Source organism: Prionailurus bengalensis, chromosome C1 (assembly GCF_016509475.1).
Source record: "Prionailurus bengalensis isolate Pbe53 chromosome C1, Fcat_Pben_1.1_paternal_pri, whole genome shotgun sequence".
NCBI classification, from domain to species: domain Eukaryota; kingdom Metazoa; phylum Chordata; class Mammalia; order Carnivora; family Felidae; genus Prionailurus; species Prionailurus bengalensis.
In genome coordinates this window covers 119,874,492-119,894,362 of record NC_057345.1, presented here as the reverse complement: position 1 = coordinate 119,894,362, position 19,871 = coordinate 119,874,492, and the positions used below count along the sequence as shown (strand labels likewise).

The window sequence follows — 19,871 nt, the reverse complement described above, 5'->3', positions numbered from 1 at the left end:
CAGTCAGTTAAGCATCCAACTCCTGATTTTGGTTCATGGCATGATTTCACAGATCATCGGTTCAAGCCCCATGTCAGGCTCTGCACTGACAGCACGGTGCCTGCATGGGGTTCTATGTCTTCCCTTCTCTCTGTCCTTCCTCTGATCTCCTTCTCTCTCTCTCAAAAAAAATATATATTTATGACCTTATAGCTCATACATTATTTAATTTTTTAAAAAATTTCCAAGTGTTTAGAGGTTTTCCTTGTCTGTCTGTTATTGATTTCTGTTTTGATTCGATTGTCAGGAACCATAATGTGTGCAACTTCATTTCTTTTCCCTTTTGTTGGGGTTTGTTTTAGGACCCATGAGCTAGTCTATCTCGGTGAATATCTCATGTGTGCATGGAAAGAATGTGTATTCTGCTATTGTTGCATGAAATATTCTATAACTGTTCTTTAGATTCTATTGGTTTATGCTGTTGTTCATTTCTTCTATAGCTTTGCTGATTTTTTATCAGTTTCTGAGAATGGGATGCTAATATCCCCAGTATTATCGTGGATATATTGATTTCTCCTTTAGTTATATCAATTTTTGCTTCATAGAAAAGGGAGCTCTGTTGTTTACTTTCTTGGAGATAGCATATGTTTGAGTCATGCTTTTTAATCCACTTTGTCATTATCTGCCTTCTCATTGGTTTGTTTGTTTTTTAAAGTTTATTTATTTATTTTGAGAGAGAGAGAGAGCGTGTGCACACAATCAGGAGAGGGACAGAGGGAGAGAGAGAAAGAATCACAAGCAGGCTCCATGCTCCATGCTGAGCCTGACATGGGGCTCGATCCCACGACGGTGAGACCAAGACCTGAGCCAAAATCAAGAGTCAGACGCCCAACTGACTAAGCCACCCAGGTGCCTCCTAACTGACATCTTTAAACCATTTACATTAAAGTAATTATTGATGTGTTAGGGCTTAAATCTGCCATGTTATTATGCATTTTCTCTTTGTTCCTCTGTTTCCCATTACCAGTTTTTCTTATCTTACTTTCCTATGAGTTGCTTGAACATGTTTTAGAATTCCATTTTGACTTATTTATTTTTAAAAAATTTTTTTTCAACGTTTATTTATTTTTTGGGGGGACAGAGAGAGACAGCGCATGAACGGGCGAGGGGCAGAGAGAGAGGGAGACACAGAATCGGAAACAGGCTCCAGGCTCCGAGCCATCAGCCCAGAGCCTGACGCGGGGCTCGAACTCACAGACCGCGAGATCGTGACCTGGCTGAAGTCGGACGCTTAACCGACTGCGCCACCCAGGCGCCCCAACTTATTTATATTTTTTGTTTGTTTTTAGTTTATCATTTGAAATAGTTTTCTTAATTTTTTTTTTCTGAGCACTACACTGTACATATATAATTTATCACAGTCTACGGACATCAACATTCTACCACCTTCAGTCAAGTGTAGAAATCTTATTTCCATTTATGTCTTTTGAGCCTTTCCAGTTTTGAAATGTAATCATCTTAAACATTTCCTCTACATGCACTAGGTATCACATAATTATGATTTTTTTTTCAAACATCAAATGTGATTTTATTTTTTTATTTTTTTTTTCAACGTTTTTATTATTTATTTATTTTTTGGGGGGGACAGAGAGAGACAGAGCATGAACGGGGGAGGGAGAGAGGGAGACACAGAATCGGAAACAGGCTCCAGGCTCTGAGCCATCAGCCCAGAGCCTGACGCGGGGCTCGAACTCATGGACCGCGAGATCATGACCTGGCTGAAGTCGGAAGCTCAACCGACTGCGCCACCCAGGCGCCCCTCAAATGTGATTTTAAAGGGGCGCCCGGGTGGCTCAGTCAGTGAAGCCTCCGACTTCGGCTCAGGTCATAATCTCATAGTTCGTGAGTTCGAGCCCCACATTGGGCTCTGAGCTGACAGCCTGGAGCCTGGAGCCTGCTTCCAGTTCTGTGTCTCCCTCTCTCTCTCTGCCCCTCCAGTGCTCACGCTCTGTCTCAATCTCTCTGTCAAAAATAAATAAACATTAAAAAAATTGTTAAGAAATCGATAAAAAAAAAGTGATTTTAAAAAATCATGAGAGGGGCGCCTGGGTGGCTCAGTCGGTTAAGCGGCCGACTTCGGCTCAGGTCATGATTTCACGGTCCGTGAGTTCGAGCCCCGCGTCGGGCTCTGTGCTGACAGCTCGGAGCCTGGAGTCTGTTTCAGATTCTGGGTCTCCCTCTCTCTGACCCTCCCCCGTTCATGCTCTATCTCTTTCTGTCTCAAAAATAAATAAATGTTAAAAAAAAAAATTAAAAAATCATGAGAGAGATGGCCTAAACACATCTCCATATTTACTCATTCTTTTTTTCTTCTTCTTTCCTTTTGCAAGTGCTATGCTTTCTGCTGTTATCATTGCCCTTCTGTCTGAAGAACTTCCTTCGGCCATTCTTCCTTTCTTTTTTTTTTTTTTTTAAGATTTTATTTTTATTAAAAAAATTTTTTTTAATGTTTATTTTTGAGAGAGAGACAGAGAGAGAGAGAGAGAGAGAGAGAGAGAGAGGTAGCATGAGCAGGGTAGGGGCAGAGAGAGAGGGAGACACAGAATCCGAAGCAGGGTCCAGGCTCTGAGCTGTCAGCACAGAGCCTGACGCAGGGCTCGAACTCACAAACCGTGAGATCATGATCTGAGCCGAAGTTGGACGCTTAAGCAACTGAACCACCCAGGCGCCCCAAGATTTTATTTTTAAGTAATCTCTACACCCAACCCATAACCCTGAGATTAAGAGTCACAAGCTCCACTGACAGCCAGACAGGCGCCCTCTGTCAGCCATTCTGTAAAGGTAGATCTAGCAGCAATAACTTCGGGTAGTTTTCCTTCATCTGAGAATATCTTTATTTCCTGTTCATTCTTAAGGGATACTTTCACTGGATACAGTTGATAATTCGTTTTTTGAGCACATGAAAAATGTCATGTCACTTCCGCTTTCAGATGAGAGATCTGCTATCATTCAAATCGGTATGTCTATAGGTCATGAGTCATTTTTTCTTGGCTCCCTTCAAGATTTTTTTCTTTTTCTTTAGATTTTTAATTTTCTTGGTACGTAGGGCTGTTTTTTTCCCGATGTGTCTTGTTATTGAGTGCTTTGAATCTATCATGTTTGGGGTTTGCTCAGCTTCTTGAATTGGTAGGTTTGTGACTTTCGCCAGATTTGAGAAGTTTTCAGCCACCGTTATTTCTCTAAATATTTTTTTCGGCTTCACACTCTGGGACTTTAATGATATGAATGTTATGTGTTTTGTTATTGATACATAGGTCTCTAAGTCTCTTTATTTATTCTTGTAGTCAATTTACTCTGTTTTCCAGAAAGGGTAATTTCTATTGTTCTGTCATTTAGTTCATTGATTCTTTCCTTTATCACATTTACTGCACTGTTGAGCCCATCCAGTGAGATTCTTTTTTTGATTGGTAGTTTGAAGTTCTACAATTTCCATTTGGTTCTTTTTTATATTCTCTATTTTTTCGTATATTAAAAAATATGTTTGGGGCGCCTGGGTTAAGCATCGGTTAAGCGTCCGACTTTGGCTCAGGTCATGATCTCACGGCTCATGGGTTCGAGCCCCACGTCGGGCTCTGTGCTGACAGCTCAGCGCCTGGAGCCTGCTTCAGTTTCTGTGTCTCCCTCTCTCTCTGCCCCTCCCCTGCTCATGCTACCTTTCTCTCTCTCTGTCTCTCTTTCTCTCTCAAAAAGAAATAAACGCTAAGATTTTTCTTTATTTTATTGTTTCAAGAGTATTTGTAATTGAGCATTAAAGCCTTTTTGTTTTACCCGCCCTCAAGTCCTTATCAAATAAGTCCAGTGTTTTTGACACCTGCCAATTATCTTCTCTCATTCAGGTTGCCATTTTCTCTGTTCTTGGTATGATGAGTGGTTTTCCATTGTATCGTGGACATGTGTAGTATGTTAGGAGACGCTGGATCCTTTTAAATCTTCTGTTTTGGTAGAAAATCACATCGCCGGTATCAAATGCATTCTGGCCCATGTTGTGGGCTGCGGTTCCAATATCAACTTAGTTTTCAGAGCCCTCACTACGCTGCTCCGGTCTACTTTGCTCCCCTGATGCTATGGGTATCCTTGCTGGTTCCTTTCTGGTGCCTCCTGCAGGGGCAGAAGGTACTTCCTCAGACTGTCCAGTGGTGCTAGGTGGGGGGTGGAGACATCAAGCCAATAGGGCAGAAGCCACTTTCCTGGGCCTGCCCACCAGCAGCCTAGTGCTGGGTTCAAGGCGGGGTGGGGGGTGGGGTGCTTCTGCACCCACCAAAGCCAAATCTGCCACAGCACAAGGAGCTGGGAGAGGGCAAGCCTGGGAACCCTAGAGTCTGTGTATGGATTTTATTTTTTTTCTTCGTGGAGATCTTGTATAGAATTGAAATTTTATTTGCCTCTGGAGCCACATTTTCATTGGGAGTCAAACAATAGAGCTGCCACTTTTCTGAAAACTGTTTCCCTAAACTCTTCAGCCAGACTCACCACGGTTTGCTCCGGGGAAGCTCTTTCTAGTTTGCCAGCGGCTTCTTTCATTCTCTCGTCTCAGACAGCTCTTCCTCGTTGGGGAGATCCAGTCTGGAGGAGAAAGTCTTTCGCAGTTTCTTCTACTCCCTTAGAGCTTAAATGATCGGCATAGACGGTAAAGAATTTATCAGATTGGGGTGCTTGGGTGGCTCAGTCGGGTAAGTGTCCGTCTCTTGATTTCAGCTCAGATCATGATCCCACCGTTCGTGAGTTCGAGCCCCACCTTGGGCTCGGCATTGACAGCGCGGAGCCTGCTTGGGATTCTCTCTCTCTCTCTCTCTCTCTCTCTCTCTCTCTCCCTCCCCCCCCCGCCCCTCCCGTAACTCTCTCTCTCACAATACACAAATAAAAACTTTAAGAAGATTCATCCCGAATCTTATTTAAAAAAAAAGAAAACTTTATCAGATTATCAGCTCTGTACAAAGTCAGTTAGAGAAATGCCATTCCCAGTTTCTAAAATACCTTGCCTCTGTGTTACATGATAGCTCTGGCTTAAAAAAGCACCCTTGTTGGGGCATCTGGGTATCTCAGTTCGTTAAGCGATTAAGTGTCCGACTTCGGCTCCGGTCGTGATCTCACAGCTTGTGGGTTCGAACCCCACGTCGGGCTCTGTGTGGACAGCTCAGAGCCTGGAGCCTGCTTCGGATTCTGTCTCCCTCTCTCCGCCCCTCCCCCACTCATGCTCTGTCTCTCTCTTTCTCTCTCTCTCTCTCTCAAATAAGTAAACATAAAAAGAAAAAAAAAAGCATCCTGGGCCTGAGTGAACACCCCTGAACTACTCCCATCATACTATCATGTCTGGGTTTCCTTTCATCATCCTTACTCAAATGCCTTCCACCCCTCCGACCATCTGGTTTGAACATACTCGTATTTTCATATGTTAACTAACTTGAATCTAAATATGTTTTAAAGCCGTTAAAGAAAGCTATGTGTCCCCTTGCCAATTTAATTATACTAAAATGTGAATTAAAAAAAAAGAAAATATCTGTATTTTCCATGCTGGCCCTCATTGCCACCTCTGACCTCTCTAACACCGTGTCTCTGAAGCACGCTATCTTTCTGTTCCCATTGTTTCCTTGGCTTTAGTGCTGTCTGGTTTGTGAGTTCGAGCCCCGCATCGGGCTCTGTGCTAACAGTATGGGGTTGCTTGGGATTCTCTCTCTCTCTCTCTCTCTCTCTCTCTTTCTCTTTCTCTCTGCCTCTCTCTCTATATATATCTTAAAACAAACCTTTTTTTACAAGGTGCAGTGCTGTCTACAAGATTGTATTCATCGTCCGCCATCTTCGGTTGAACGCAAGGCCCCCCTTGTGCGTTGCCCATCCTTGCCACAATGACACGCTTACCTGAGGTCTGCAGTTGCGTTCCTGATGCTTTCCCAACACTTCTAACCTGGCAGTGCTCCACTCTGCACGTGCTCAGCGCCCAGCCTCTGCGGCCACTCATTCATCCGTTGAATATTCATCTTCCAGCACGTCGCATGTGGTCTACACCACATTGGTGCCAGAAGACAGCCCCAGAAGCTTCCGGGCTATTGGGGGGAAACTGAGACATAACCAAGACACGGTTCAGGGAGATGGATGCCTCATCAAGCGGAAACCCAGGGCGATGTGGGGAGGCAGAGTGGGATCCCACCTAACCCAGGGGAGTCAGAGAACGCGTCCTGGAGCAGGAGGAGCTCCGCCGTGCTCCCCAAAGATGAGGGGGAATTAGTCACGCAGAAGGGAGGAGGCAGGGCCATGTACTCAGAGGAGATACATGGCCTGGAATCAGAAGGGTGTCACCACGAGTGGTCCGGCCTGACTCTTGGTCAGGGTCCACGTGGGGTGTGGTGTGGAGGTGTAGCCACGGGACGACTGGCTGGCAGGAGGTGAACAGGACAGTGGGCAGTGAACAGCCACTGGAGGGCTGAAGATAGGGAAGTGACTTGGCCAAGTTGTGTGTTAGAGTGCTCACCGAGGCCGCCGTGTGGGCCCCCCTTTTGGGAGGGGCAGTGCGGGGGACACTCTGTGCTAGACGAAGCATAACCAAGTGCCACTAACTCAAAAACCACCCAATCAAATAACCACTCCTCTTGCCTCTGCCAGAGCCATCTTGAGACCACCATGCATTAGACGATGCCAACGCAGAGGCATGTGCTCTGCAGGTGGCTGGAAGGATCATCAGCAGAATAGTAATGGTTCCACAGGTGATGGAAACTAGACGCGAGGTTCCTCTACACCGTCACCTACCACAAAGCAAAAAAAAAAAAAAAATGTGTTCACCACCCCTGCCTCCCTCCCCTGGGAGGCTCACCTATGATCCTTTTTGCCTTCACACCTGCCCTTGGAGTTCATTGCAAATGCAGTTTTCCAAGGGCGACTGTCAGTGTAGGTTGATGAGGGAAGCTCGGGCCTTGGGGTTAGACGGACCCAGGGACACATGCCTGTTGTGTTGCCCTGACTTCTCTGAACACCAGGTCTGTACAAAGGGATAATCACACCTACCTTGCAGGATTGCAGGAAGCATTAGAGATAATAGAGGACAGTGCCTGGCACCGAGTTGGCCAGCTCCCCACTTTTGGATGCCCCAAAGTGGGGAGACAGCTGGAATGGGGAAAACACTGGAGTTAGAACCACCGTGGCCTCTTTTTGTAACACCCCAACTGGAAACAGTTTGTCAACGGGGACATTATCTGCAAGAATTGTGGCTCTTGTCTTTAAGGAATATCAGGCAGCTGTTAAAAGAATGGCCCAATCTCTCTCTAGAAAAAGACAAAAGACAAACAAACAAAAGACTGGAGGAATGTCTGTAGAAAATCACTCATTGCAGAAAGCAACGTGCTGTATTATATGTAATATGACATCATCTGCGTAAAATTGAAAGAAAAAACAAGTCCATTCAGCAGGGTACGGGTTTGTCAGTTTCCACTAATAAGCAGGGCGAAGGCCACACCCCAGAACGCCAGCAAAGCTTATGTCAGTGGGTTAGGACGCCAAGGAACTCAGGTCCCCTGAAGTCCCCGATGACAAGATCATTAACCTTTGCAATGCTCTCTATATTGTTTGATAAATTATATTAAGCAGGTTGTGTTTTTATAATTACATAATCTAAAGACAAGGAAAGCCAAAGCCTGAACCTGACTTCCAGATCTGCATCTCACGACCTGATAGGTTTTTCAACTTCTCCGAACCTCACCCACAGTTTATAAAGAGGCAACAAGCATCCTCCTCCCAAAGTTTTGAAATTTAAGTATGTTCACTCATTAATTCATCCGCCGAACGTTTCTTGAGAGCCCTCTACTTCCAGGCACTGGAAGGGGCTTTGGCAGTGAGCCTGGTTTAAGGACTGTACTCTTCCAACTGATGACGTGTGGCATGGGCGTTTGTGTGCCCAGCACACCAGTGAGTGACCGATGATGGCATCTCCTGGCTTGTGGGAAGAGGAGGATCGGGGGAAGACTTGGGGGTAGTGAGACATTGTGTCTTTACCCTCGACCTCACGGGGAGCCCTCTGATCACACAGAGGGGAATCGGACACAGTTTGGGGCTCCCTGTTCTCTGCCTTCTACAATAGCCACCTTCAACCGGGGTTGTGTTTCAGATCCGAAGTCCAGGAAGAGAAAGGCGGTTAACTGCTTCACGGTCATGGTGGCCATCTACCTGGTTCTCCTCACCGCAGGTGCCGGGCTGCTGGTGGTAAAAGGTAAAGAGATCTGGTGCTGTCTGGTGCTTCCTGGGCTGACAAAGGGCTCAGGTTTGAGCGAAGAGCCCTGGAGTCACCTGTGGAGAGAGAGTTCTTAGTCCCTGGGCAGCTACATTGATGGAAGGGGTGGGGAGTGGCCAGGGAAGAGTGTGTGTGTGTGTGTGTGTATGAGAGAAAGAGACAGAGACAGAGACAGATTGAGAGAGAGAGAGAGAGAGAGTGTGAACAGTGCGATAACTTCGCCCAGGATGTCAAGTGCGTCTTTCATCAAGGATCCCCAGCGTCTGGGCGTGAAAAGGCTCTATTGAGCGGATTGTTCATTTTATTTTTATTATTTTAAAAAATTTTTAAATGTTTTTATTTATTTTTGAGAGAGAGAGAGAGAGAGAGAGAGACAGAGCGTGAGTTGGGAGGGGCAGAGAGAGAGAGAGAGAGAGAGAGACAGAATCCGAAACAGGCTCCAGACTCCAAGCTGTCAGCACAGAGCCCCATGCAGGGCTCAAACTCGTGAACCGCAAGATCATGGCCTGAGCGGAAGTCAGACGCTTCATCAACTGAGCCCCCCGGGGGACCCCCGATTGTTCATTTTAACATGATCTTACTTTCAAGGGGTCCCCAGTCCAAATGTTAAGGCCATGAAGCAATTCCACCCGCAGACACTGAAGTCACGCAAGAACATCGTGTGCTCAGCTGTCATAAACATGCGTCACTCGCATATTAAGGTCACACATGATTAGATCACACCAGTACATTAGTCATCATACGTTCACACCCAGAGTATCCAGGAAGGCTGAAGGTTGATCGTAATGCTGTGGGTACATCCCTAGGCCACGCAGGAATATTCTATGACATGTAACGTCATGCCCGGGATAAAGCACACATGTGCAAGATATGGAAAGAGCTCTGTGCTCACGTTAGGTCCTCACAGCACATGACATGTGTGTTTAGTATTCAGGACCCACAGAAGCCATGCACATATGACACAGGAATGTCAGGGACATGCTCACATGCCCGGGGCTTTAATGAGGTCCCTAAGAGAGTGTTGTGGGGTGGGGGTGGGGTGTCCAGTTCTGAATCTTCAGGAGCGGCTCTGGGCCCTGGAGATGCACTTCACCAATGGAACGCTGGCCGCCGAGGACAGCCCGTCCTTCTCTCTGCTCCAGTCAATGCCCATCCCGCACCTCCCTGGGGGCGCGCTGGGGCTGCACGTCTTACAGGCCCAGATCACCCAGGTCCACACCAGGCAGGAGCATCTGCTTCGGAAGGTGGACAACTTCACTCGAAACCCAGGTTTGGCCCCCTCCCCTTGCACCGGGACCCTTCAGAGGATGGAAAGTAGGGGCTGCTGGTTCATGGGCCAGGGGGTCTTTGGGCCTGAAAGTCCTTCCCCAGCAAAAAGAGCATTCCAGAACCCAGAGTATGAGACCCTGGGGCCCAAGACAAGGGGTGAGAGCCAAATGGACGGGCATGAGGTTACAGCCCCATCGGGGGCTGCAGACAGGTGGGTCAAGAACCTAGGTTGCAAGTGCCCTATCCAAGCAGAGCATGACCTCCGAGAGCCAGGGACCAGAGCAATCAGCCCAAGGCTGGGTCTTAGTCACAAAGCCCACAGATGGATCTAGAATGTTTGGGAAGGTGGGTAAAACACAGCCTGGGACGATTCCCAAGACCACTCCCGTGCAGCCAACTAATACTGGCACGTGGCTGGAGAGAGCATCACAGAAGGCACCAAGCTGGTCCAGGTCACGTGGGAACCCTGGAGGGAGGGGGCAGTGGGCCTGCTGGGGAAGTGTGGTGGCTTGGAAGATAGGGCTGCACACGGGAGAAAACAGAGCAGACGGTGGAAATGCCAGTGCCCTCCGCCTTCCCTCGGTCTTCCCTGGGCCAGGCGAGGCTGTCCGCCATTGCACCTGCCACCCTCTGGCTGTGTCCGCACAGGAAGAGCTGATCTGGGCCAAACCGGCTCCTAGGTGTGATCTGACTGTTTGCAGGGTTCACACTGTGGCCCGGAGCTCCGGCTCTTCTGTCTCTGGGACGGGCTCGGCCTTGGGGGCTGGTTCCATGACAGTGGCTCTGTGCCCAGGGGAGCACGTGCTGAAAGGACTCAGGGTCCAGGTGGGCAAATCCCTCCGAGGCGGCATCGTGAGTGCAGACAGAGGCCGAGCCCTGACGTGAGGAGAGGTGATGGCCGTGGTAGATGGGCGGAGTCCAGGCTTAGCCGCTCAGACACCAGGACCAGTCCTCTCTACGTGACATACGAAGGTGGTGATCCGCACGAGGGTCTCTGCCTTTAACCTGAGGCTCTTCCTTCATGGGTTTGGCTCCAAGGTCTTCTGACCACACAGGGGAGACTCCGGGGGTCTCAACCTTCTCTCCACACCTCTGCAGCTCCCAGGGATCTACAGCTCTCCGGTGCAGACCACTACCTGCAACCAAACATCCAGCTTTCTCGAAAACATTCATTCCTGGAAAATACCCGAGCGTTGGGCCCCTGTTGTCCAAATCCCCCATTTCCCCGAAGCCCCTGCTCCTCAGCCCCGAGGGCACACAACCTTCCAGCTCTGAGCTGGGTGCGCCCGCCCGGCCCAGCCTACAACCCTCTCTTCTCCCCTTGCAGAGCTGTTCGGGATCAAAGGGGAACGAGGCGCTCCAGGTACGTTCGTTTTCGCTCTGACCCACGTCGCCCGCTCCCCACAGCCTTCCCCCAGGGGCTCCTGGGCCTGTGCCTTTCTGGGCCTCAACCCCAGCTTACCTCCCACCGGTCTCCAGAGCCCCCCTACAAACTCACTGGTCCTCAGTCGGGTCTGCTCTCTGTTCCCTGACCGTGCTGGGACTCCCAGCCTCTGGGCCTCTACCCTGCTCCTTGCCTGAAATGAGAAGTGACCTCTCCATCCACCGAGCCGAGCCGATTCTAAGCCACCTTCCAAGGCCAGCCCACGTGCATCCCCCCTGCTCCCTCTCCTACTGGTGTCCCTGCTGCCCATGCAGGACTCCCCCTCTGTCTCCCATGAGCACTGTTTCCAGGGCTGATTACCCAACACCTAGCTTGTCTCCCCACCTTGCCGTGATTGTTGACAGGGCCGCACAACTCGCGTCTCCTAGAGCACCGTAATGACATGGGGGAAGGGGTGGACCGTAACGGGAGGGGCAGCCTCTAATCCCAGGTCTGCTGCTTACCAGTTGTGTGACTTGGGGCCAGGTACTTAACTTTTCTGGACCCTCAGCCGCTCACCGGTGTCAAAACTAAGGGAGACAATTGGGCTACTCCACAGGGATGCTGGAAGATTCACGGGAAGGGGCGGGCCACGAATGTCTGACAATGGCAAGTGCTCTCTGAGGACAACCCCCTCAGCTGCTTTCTCTTTCTCCTTGAACACACGCAGGTTTCGTCGCACACGTGCGCACACGCTTCATTCACGTCTTACTCCTTTCTGTCACCTGAGCGGTTGAAATTCCACCCGGAAGATAAGGGTACACGGTCTTCTTGGGACAGAACTCCTTGGCTTCAGAATTTTTCACATAATGGCCCAGATCACGCTGCTGGCCAGGAAGAGTTGTGTTGTTTATTTTTTAGTGTTTATTTATTTATTTTTGATAGAGATATTGAGAGAGAGAGAGAGCGAGAGAGAGAGAGCGAGCTCGCGCGTGTGCACAGGGGAGAAAGGGAGAGAGGGAATCCCAAGCAGGCTCTGTACCACCAGTGCAGAGCCGGATGCAGGGCTTGAACCCACGAACCGTGAGATCATGACTTGAGCCGAAACCAAGAGTCGGACACTTAACTATTTGAGCCACCTGGGCGCCCCAGCTGGCCAGGAAGAGTTTTGAGGCAGCAGCACGAGTGTGCATTGTGTGACTATCGCACCGGGACAAACAGTGGCTCCCTCTGGAGCTGGGTGGCCTTGAACCAGTCACTAAACATTTCTGAGTTCTGTGTTCTCCCCTCGCAGCAGGGGATAATCCCAGGACCTCCCGGGATTGGTGCGAGAATTAAAATGATAAGTAAACATGATTAGCCCAACGCCCAGCTCAGAGGAAGCATTCGATAGTGCCACTGCTGTTATCTGTTGTTACTATTTGCTTTATTATTTTCTGGGGCAGATTGAATGCGCTAATTCCGGGGCAGTCCCGGCCTGATTGAATGTCGTCTCCTCCCCTCCAAGGAGATGCTGTTCCAACAGCTTCTACTGCCGTAGCCAACATGATGGGGGCTTACACCTCTTGTCAACCCAGCGGGTTTAGTCTGACGTTTAAAATCTGCTCCATCACCCGCCCCAGGCCCAGTGCTCCAGGAACAAGACACAGAGCCCAGCTCACCCTCAGGGTGGAGAGTGGCCTCCCTTCTGTCCCTCTGTCTCCGTCTCTCTCTCTGTGTGAATGTACACACAGTCGCTGACATACAGTGGCTCCAGTTACGATTTCTTGACTTTACCACGGTGCCAAAGTGATACACATTCAGCAGGTACTGTACTTTGAATTTTGAATTTGGATCTTTTCCGGGCTAGCGACAGGCAGGACGACGCTCTCTCGCGAAGCTGGGCGGGGCAGCTCCTGGTCGCAAACAACCACGCCGCTGACAACCACTCTGTCCCCAGACAGCCATCCTGACCCTCCCTTTCAGTACCCTAGTCAGGAAGTTACATGACAGGGCCGACACCGTGTTGTAAAGTGGGCTTGCGTGAGATGACTTTGCCCAACTGTAGGCTGATGTCAGTGTTCCGAGCATGTTTACAGTGGGTGAGGCTGAGCTGTCACGGGCCGTAGTTTAGGCGCATTAAATGCATTTTCGACTTAGCATATTTTCAGTTTATGTTGTGTATATCGGGACGTAAGCCCATTGCGAGTCAAGGAAGATTCTGTACGTGTATGTATGTATATAATCTCCAGTACTCTCTCTCCGTGTCTCTCGAAGCCTCTCTCTGTCTCTGACTACCTCTTTGCCCCTTTCTCTCTCTTCTGGAGCCCAGAAACCAGAGGCTGGAAACTGATTCTAGCAGCTGGAGCTCAGCAATGCCCCCACCACCAGTACCTTCCCAGCGTCCCCCACCACCCTGGCCCACCCAGGGGAGGCTGCAATCTCTCTCCCCTCCCCCATGGCCTGCCTCGCCTGGCTAGGGCTCCCCAAAGGCACATTTTCCTACAAAGGCCCCTGGTGACCAATAGGTGGATCCCAGAGGACGTTTGGGTGCAGGGCTCAGGATGACCGGTTTGGCCCTGAGGCAGCCTGCCGAGAAACTGCACTCTGGCCCAAGCTTCCAGAACAGCGGGGATGGAGAGGGGAGCTGCACCTAAGTCAAGTTTGGGGAAAGGGTGATGTGGAACCCACCCACACCTCTTTCCCTCCCCTGTGTGTTCTGGACTTTCCAACAAATATTTACTGAAAGCCTCTTAAGGACCAGGCAACGTCCAGCCACTGGGAATGCAGACATAAAAAGACAGACAGAACCCCTTCCCCCAGGGAAGCATGATTTGGTTCCAGCCCCTTCTGCCCTGATAGACTGGGACAACTCCCTCGGTAAGGAGGGCACAGAAAGGGCCTAACCCCGGCACGTGAAGGGGTTTCCCAGAGACACCTAGTGGCCTTGACCTAAGTATGAGCAGAAGGTGTCAGGAAATATGGGTTCCAGACAGAGACCCACATGTGCAAAGGCCCTGAGGTAGGAAGGGGGTTTGGTGAGCGTAGGAAGGCAAAGAAGGCAGACCCACGTGCTGGAGTGCAAGAGAGGAGCAGAGTTGGAAGACAGGATGGGAGCGGCGGGGACTAGGCCGGCCTGGGTCAGGAGAGGTGAAGGGGGCACCCCTAGCTACGTATTTTTGTTGACTCCTCACGCCAACCCCAAGTGGCTGCTGCTATTACCCCCGTTTCACAGGTGAGGAAGCAGGCTCAGAGGGACGTTGACTTACTCAAGCTAACTCAGGCAAAGTTGGAGGGGCACAGTCGGACTCCGCAGCCTGAGTCCCGTTCCCGCCCCGGGGGCCAGGCCACCGCAGCAGAGCTGGTACAGCTTGTGTAGCCTGTGGTGGGAAGGAGCCATAGTGACGGGCATAGGATCCTAGGGACTCGCCTCGAAAATTCCCCTGAGGGACTGGACCTGTCCTATCAACAAGTGGGGCACTACTCCTAAAGGGCCAGGGGCCGGAGCCTCTGGCCTTGAGCCCTGTACTCGCAGGGTCTCTGGACTTCTTGCCTCTTTCCTTTGGCTGGTAAGTGTAGCAAAGCTCACTTTCCCTGGGTTTTTACCGTGTCCCATGACCCCATGTGGTCCCCTGAGGACCCTGTGAGGCAGGTGGTGGCATTCCCATGTGACACGGGAAAACGGGCTAGGCCATGTGAAAGGCTGGTCAGTGGAGGCCAGCGGTCAGAGCCTGAGCTGATTCTCCAGTGTTCTTCCCTGAGATTTGTGTGAGAGGGACCCTAGTCCCTCTGCTCTGCTTCCTTGCTTCTGCCCGCCCCACCCCCCGTCTTGTGCACGCAGGAGAGATATGGCATCATGGGTCCCACCAATCAGACTGGGGCTCTACCCTGAAGTAGAAAGCATGTCAGAGGCCTTGTCATCGTGGTGCCCTGACACGGGGATAGGCTTTGCCCTCGGGAGACCTGGAATCTGCCGGCCTCTCTCCACATGTGTGAGCTCAGGCAAAGCCACGCCTCTCAGAAAGTCACCCCCCTCGTGGAGATGTGGGGGACGAGCCACGGCCTGAGTGTTTTTCTCTCATGAAAATTCATACGTTGAAAACCTAACATCCGAAGCGACAGTGTTAGGAGGTGGGGTCTTTAGAAGGGGATTCAGTCCTGAAGGCGGGGCCCTCCTGAATGGGATTCGTGCCCTTATCAAAGGGACCCCAACGAGCTCCCTCAGCTCCCCACCGTCGCGTGAGGACACAGCGAGAAGTTAGTGGTCTGCAACCCAGAAGAGGGTCCTCTCCAGAACCCGACCACACCAGCTCTTGGATCTAGGACCTTGCGCTTCCCACCTGCAGGACAGGGAGAAATGAATGTCTGTCGTTTCAAAGCCACCCGCCCTGCGGTGTTTTGCTATAGCAGCCCCAAGGGACTAGGACAGGACGTGCCGCGCTCCCGGGGTGCTGTGCGTCTCGAGCCTGCAACACAGCCCTGGGAAAGGGACAGAACCGCGCGCAAGGTGCAGCAAAAGCAGGTTCCGTTTATCCAGAGCCTGCCTCCGGGACAGCCCCGCAAAGCTGGCATATTAGCCCCATTTCACTGACGAGCAAGCTGAGGCTCAAAATGAGGGAGAGATTCGCGCGAGGTCTGTGTGACGCAGCCTCCCTCGGGTGATGTCATCGATACGCCTGTGTTTCGCCTGTTAGGCCCTGAGCTTCTTGTAGGAAGGAGCCCTGCCTTTCCTCTTCTTGCCCACACCGTTTGGCCCGTTCTCAGTGCTCAGCGACAGTTCGTTGAATACATAAAGGTGTGATAAGTGGCCTTGTCACCCCACCTCGTGGGGTGGCCCCTTGGTGCCTGTGCCCCTCTTCTTCAGGTCTTCCAGGTCAAAAGGGGCCCAGGGCACGTCTGGCATCCCCGGCCTGCCAAGGCCACCGGCTGAGAGGGGGACTGAGGGGACCGAGGCATGCCAGGGAGCCACAGATATGGGCGTCTGTCTACTGGCCCCATAATCCTTTTTCTCCTCCTTGTCCAGGCCACGTTCTGAATTCCTTTTCCTTTCCAGGCCTCCCGGGACTCCAAGGCCCGCCTGGAATCAAGGGAGAGGCAGGTGGGCAGGGGCTGGGTGAGTGCGCGGGTGGGGGGGAGTCAGGAGGCAGGGGCCCGGCTCGTTTACACCCTTGTGTCTAACAACTCAGCCTTTTCTTTCCTCTGTCTCTCTCTCTCTCTCTCTCTCTCTCTCTCAATCTCTCTTTTTCTTGCTGTTGTGAAGGGTGAATGTTGATACCGTTGGGGTGTCTGTGTGTGTGAGAGAGACAGAGAATGAGACAGACTGAAGCCCGTCCCCTCGTGCTGGGCCCTCGTCCCTTCCTACAGGTTCTAGAACGTCAGCTGACGGAAGAGCCTGGAACACTGTGACTAATTCTTCTTTCCTTCTCCGCAGGCCTCCAAGGACCCAGCGGCGCTCCAGGGAAACAAGGAGCCCCTGGTAACGCGTGTTTCCCCTGCCTGGGCTCGGCCCTGCCTTGGCTGAGGTGCTGAGCCAGTTGCCCAGGTCCCCCCTCCCCACATCCCCACCCACAGCCCCAGGGGGTTGGTGCCCTCCCACAGTCCTCTGCTCTGGAGTCTTATGACCTAACATCCCCCGGACTTCTTCCAGAGGCCCCTTTCTTTTCTTTTCAAAACGCCCCCTGCCCCACAGCTGAACAGCCCGTGGGCGGCTCCTGAGTCCTCCTTGGGAGGGCGGCGGGGGCCCATCTTGTTGGCCATTCTCTGCCCAGGCACCCCAGGACGGCAAGGAGAGAAGGGCAGCAAAGGTGATGGGGGACTCGTTGGCCTGAAAGGCGAACCTGGGGCTAAAGGAGACAAAGGAGACCTGGGCCTCCCAGGTAAGGGCCGGGTGGGGGTGTTGGTGCTTGTGGGGGAGGGGCTGAGGGGGAGCTGAGCCCCGACCCTCTGTAAGCATGTCTGTTTGGTCCCACTGAGGGCAGGGCTGTGCTCTGCTTCCCCCAGGAGCACACGTGTGGTCCCATCCGTCCAGGTGAGCAGAGGCCAGGAATGGAGAGCTGAGAGTAGCATGGGTGGGGGGAGACACAACGTGATGCCAGGCACAACCGGTGACAAGTGAGGACACAGGCCATGCGACAAGCTCTGAGGAGAGGACGGCGAGGGGTGGCAGTGGGACGTGAGGTGGGCACAGGGCAGGAGGGGAGACGGCTGGCAGGGAGGGGGAAGAGGTTGATTCCAGAAGCAGGTGCTACGTCAGAACCATTTGGGGCCCTTGCTCAAAGTGCAAGAGTCTGTGTTTCAAAGGCCTGGGTGATTCTGACGCCGGAAGTCTGGGGGGCACGCTCTGAGAAGCGCTGCCCCAGGGGCTATGGCCACGACAGAGCACTTTTCGCGCCCCTTGTCGCTTGGCTTCTGGAAGCCCCCTCGGGTGGTTGTGGGGTGCAGTAGGGGGGGATGAGGGCCGTGCGGCTAGAAGGCTTGACGTCGCCCCTGCTCTGCACCTGTCCACGTGTGCCTCTAGGCAGGTGACTTAACCAGCGGAGGCTTAGTGTCTTCATTTCCGAAAAGAATGGCCATTAAAATGATAATAATCAGGGGCGACTGACTGTTGAAGTTGAGTCTCCAACTTCAGCTCAGGTCACGCTCCCACGGTCTGTGAATTCGAGCTCCTCATCGGGCTGGCTGCCGTCAGCCCAAAGCCTGCTTCGGGTCCTCCGTCCCCTCCCCCCCCCGCCCCTCCTCCACTCGTGCTCTCTCAGGAATAAATAAACATATGTATAATAATGAAATTATTCATACTTTGTAGGGCAGTCCCTAGAGATCATGTGTTCAAACTCTCTGCCACATGGTTAAACACTAAACAAATGATAACCGTCCGTATTAATGGTGTTAGGGATCCCTTAAGTTAAAAAGGGAAGGACTTCAGTTCTAGGGTCAGACACATCTGGGTCCTCATATGGCTCACTAGCTGGGCAGCCTTGGGCAAATGACTTGACCTCTCTGATCCACAACTTATTCAGCTGTAAGAGGGGGATAATAAAAGCAGCCTTTAATAAGGATTGAGTTACAACTGGAGTAGAAGACTTAAGATGTGTGGCACTGTACCTGCGAATAGGAGTTATTCACGTTATCAGATACTGGGGTGCATGCTTCAGGAAGAGGGCCCTTACAGGCAAGTGTCAGCCATCCTGAAGAATGAGGAGCCGTGATCAAAGGTTTCAGGAGGGCCAGTTGTGCTGAGATGACCGGGAGGGTTGGGAGGGGGGGCATCTGTGCACCCGGCGGATGGTTAGACAGTTGACCTCTGACGGCGATTCCAAAGGCTGCTCGGCGTAGTTCGCTATGTAACAGGAAAGGGAGGCCCAGACTTTCTCAAGGTGGCCCTGCCAGCCCCAGGGGAGGGGGTGACAGCCAGCACTTTTGCCTGTGGAGTCTGCGCCCTACTGTTTTCCCTCCCACACTCATCCAGTGCCCCAGATTTGCAGATACCCGACACAAGTGTGGGGCCCCCCGCCCGCACTCGGCCTGGAAAAGCTGTGGTTGGCGAGGGGAAATGCGAAAGTTTCAATTCTTCAGAAATCAGGACTCCGACCCACCCCTCCTCTTCCCAAATTTCCTCTCCCAAGATCGCAAGGTCTCTTTCACCCGCTGTTTTCCTAAGCCCCTGCTGGCAGACAGGGCTGGCAGGAGGGACCCCGCTCCAGTGGTCCTGAGGCTTTGTGGTCTTTGTCCCCGTCAAGAGGTAATGTCCCTGGGGAAGGGCCAGGGGACAGGTGCGTTTTCCTCACCTTGCCTTGAGCTATGATGGCAAAGTTCTGACACCAGACGGCAGCTGATGTTCGTCTGGTGGGGCTAGACTCTGGGCCTTTCACCGAGAATGCCCTGCTTCCCCAGCCCGCCCCCTTTGGTGGAGACACGGCAGTCATAGCCACACACAGCCACACACAGACTCGGGCCCAGAGCGCGCTCCCAAATCCTCGGGTAGCCTAGGGATTCCCATAACGCGGTGGTTCCGGCCGGCCGGGGCAGTCGGGCACCAACATATTCCTCCAGGGAAGTAATTCCTAGTCCCATCTGCCGAATGCCATTTGTCCCTTCTGCCGAAGCGCACACCTTGAATGAACAAGGATTGCCTTCTTTGGGGCTTGCCCCTGAGGCCATGAGCGATCTCAGCTAGAACCGAGTTCTTTCTGATTGTTTTGTTTCCCATCAGGGAATAGTCATCCTTCAAGTATCTAAACCACCTGAAAGAATCTGCTTCCTGAGCCTTGCCCTTAACGTCACCCCACGCTTAGACCAGACAGCTTCGCGTGACCCGTGACTCCCCCCCCCAACCTCCCGCCCCCCGCTGCTTCAGACCTGTCTCCTTTCCCAACGCACAGGAGGGGAGGCTGCTATCCCTCTGAGTCCTCCCAGCTCTGATATCGGGAAGATAGTGGAGTGGACCCTTTTAACCAAATTCCATCCCAATAAGCCTGTCCCAGGGCTGAGGGAGCTGCCAGGATGGGACTTTGACTAGCTCCGGGAACACCAGCCAAGCCAGGGGGCCGCTGATGAACAGACCCAGCCTGGCACGGCTAGCGAGGGTGTGCAGCCCGCTCGGGAGCCAAGCCCGCAGACTGGGAAGAGGTTGGCAGCCCCCATGCGAGGAGCCTCCCTCAATTGATATGCGCCATGCAGCCGCAGAAAGGAGGAGGGAGCAATGGAGGACCGAGGAGAGGACAGGCTGGGACAAGCCTTGAATGCTGATGACAAGTGGAAAATTTGAAACCTTGGGCACCAGGAAAGGCTGTGGCTGGAGCACTGGCAGGAGTCCGAGCTGCTGCAATGTTTTCCTCTCCACTCATGCCTTCACGTTTCTATTCTCAGCACTTGGGATCGGCATTCTGGAATATTCAGGTTTCAGTTGGGGAGGCTTGAAAAAAAAAAAATTCCCCAAATGCAGACACTAAAATGAGCCGGGCAGCGCTTAGCTCAGCCTGGGCTGTGGTCCCTCCCAAGGGGACCAGC

General features: G+C 52.0%; 1 protein-coding gene across 1 annotated transcript in view; it reads left to right on the top strand.

Annotated features, from left to right (window-relative positions):
* The window catches only part of MARCO (macrophage receptor with collagenous structure), a 40,422-nt gene that overhangs the window by 6,159 nt on the left and 14,392 nt on the right, over positions 1-19,871 (top strand). The window contains exons 2-7 of the mRNA XM_043576593.1: positions 8,132-8,233; positions 9,302-9,523; positions 10,851-10,886; positions 15,919-15,963; positions 16,297-16,341; positions 16,634-16,741. Of these exons, the coding sequence (XP_043432528.1) occupies positions 8,132-8,233; positions 9,302-9,523; positions 10,851-10,886; positions 15,919-15,963; positions 16,297-16,341; positions 16,634-16,741 (558 nt within the window). The remainder of the gene's footprint in view (positions 1-8,131; positions 8,234-9,301; positions 9,524-10,850; positions 10,887-15,918; positions 15,964-16,296; positions 16,342-16,633; positions 16,742-19,871) is intronic.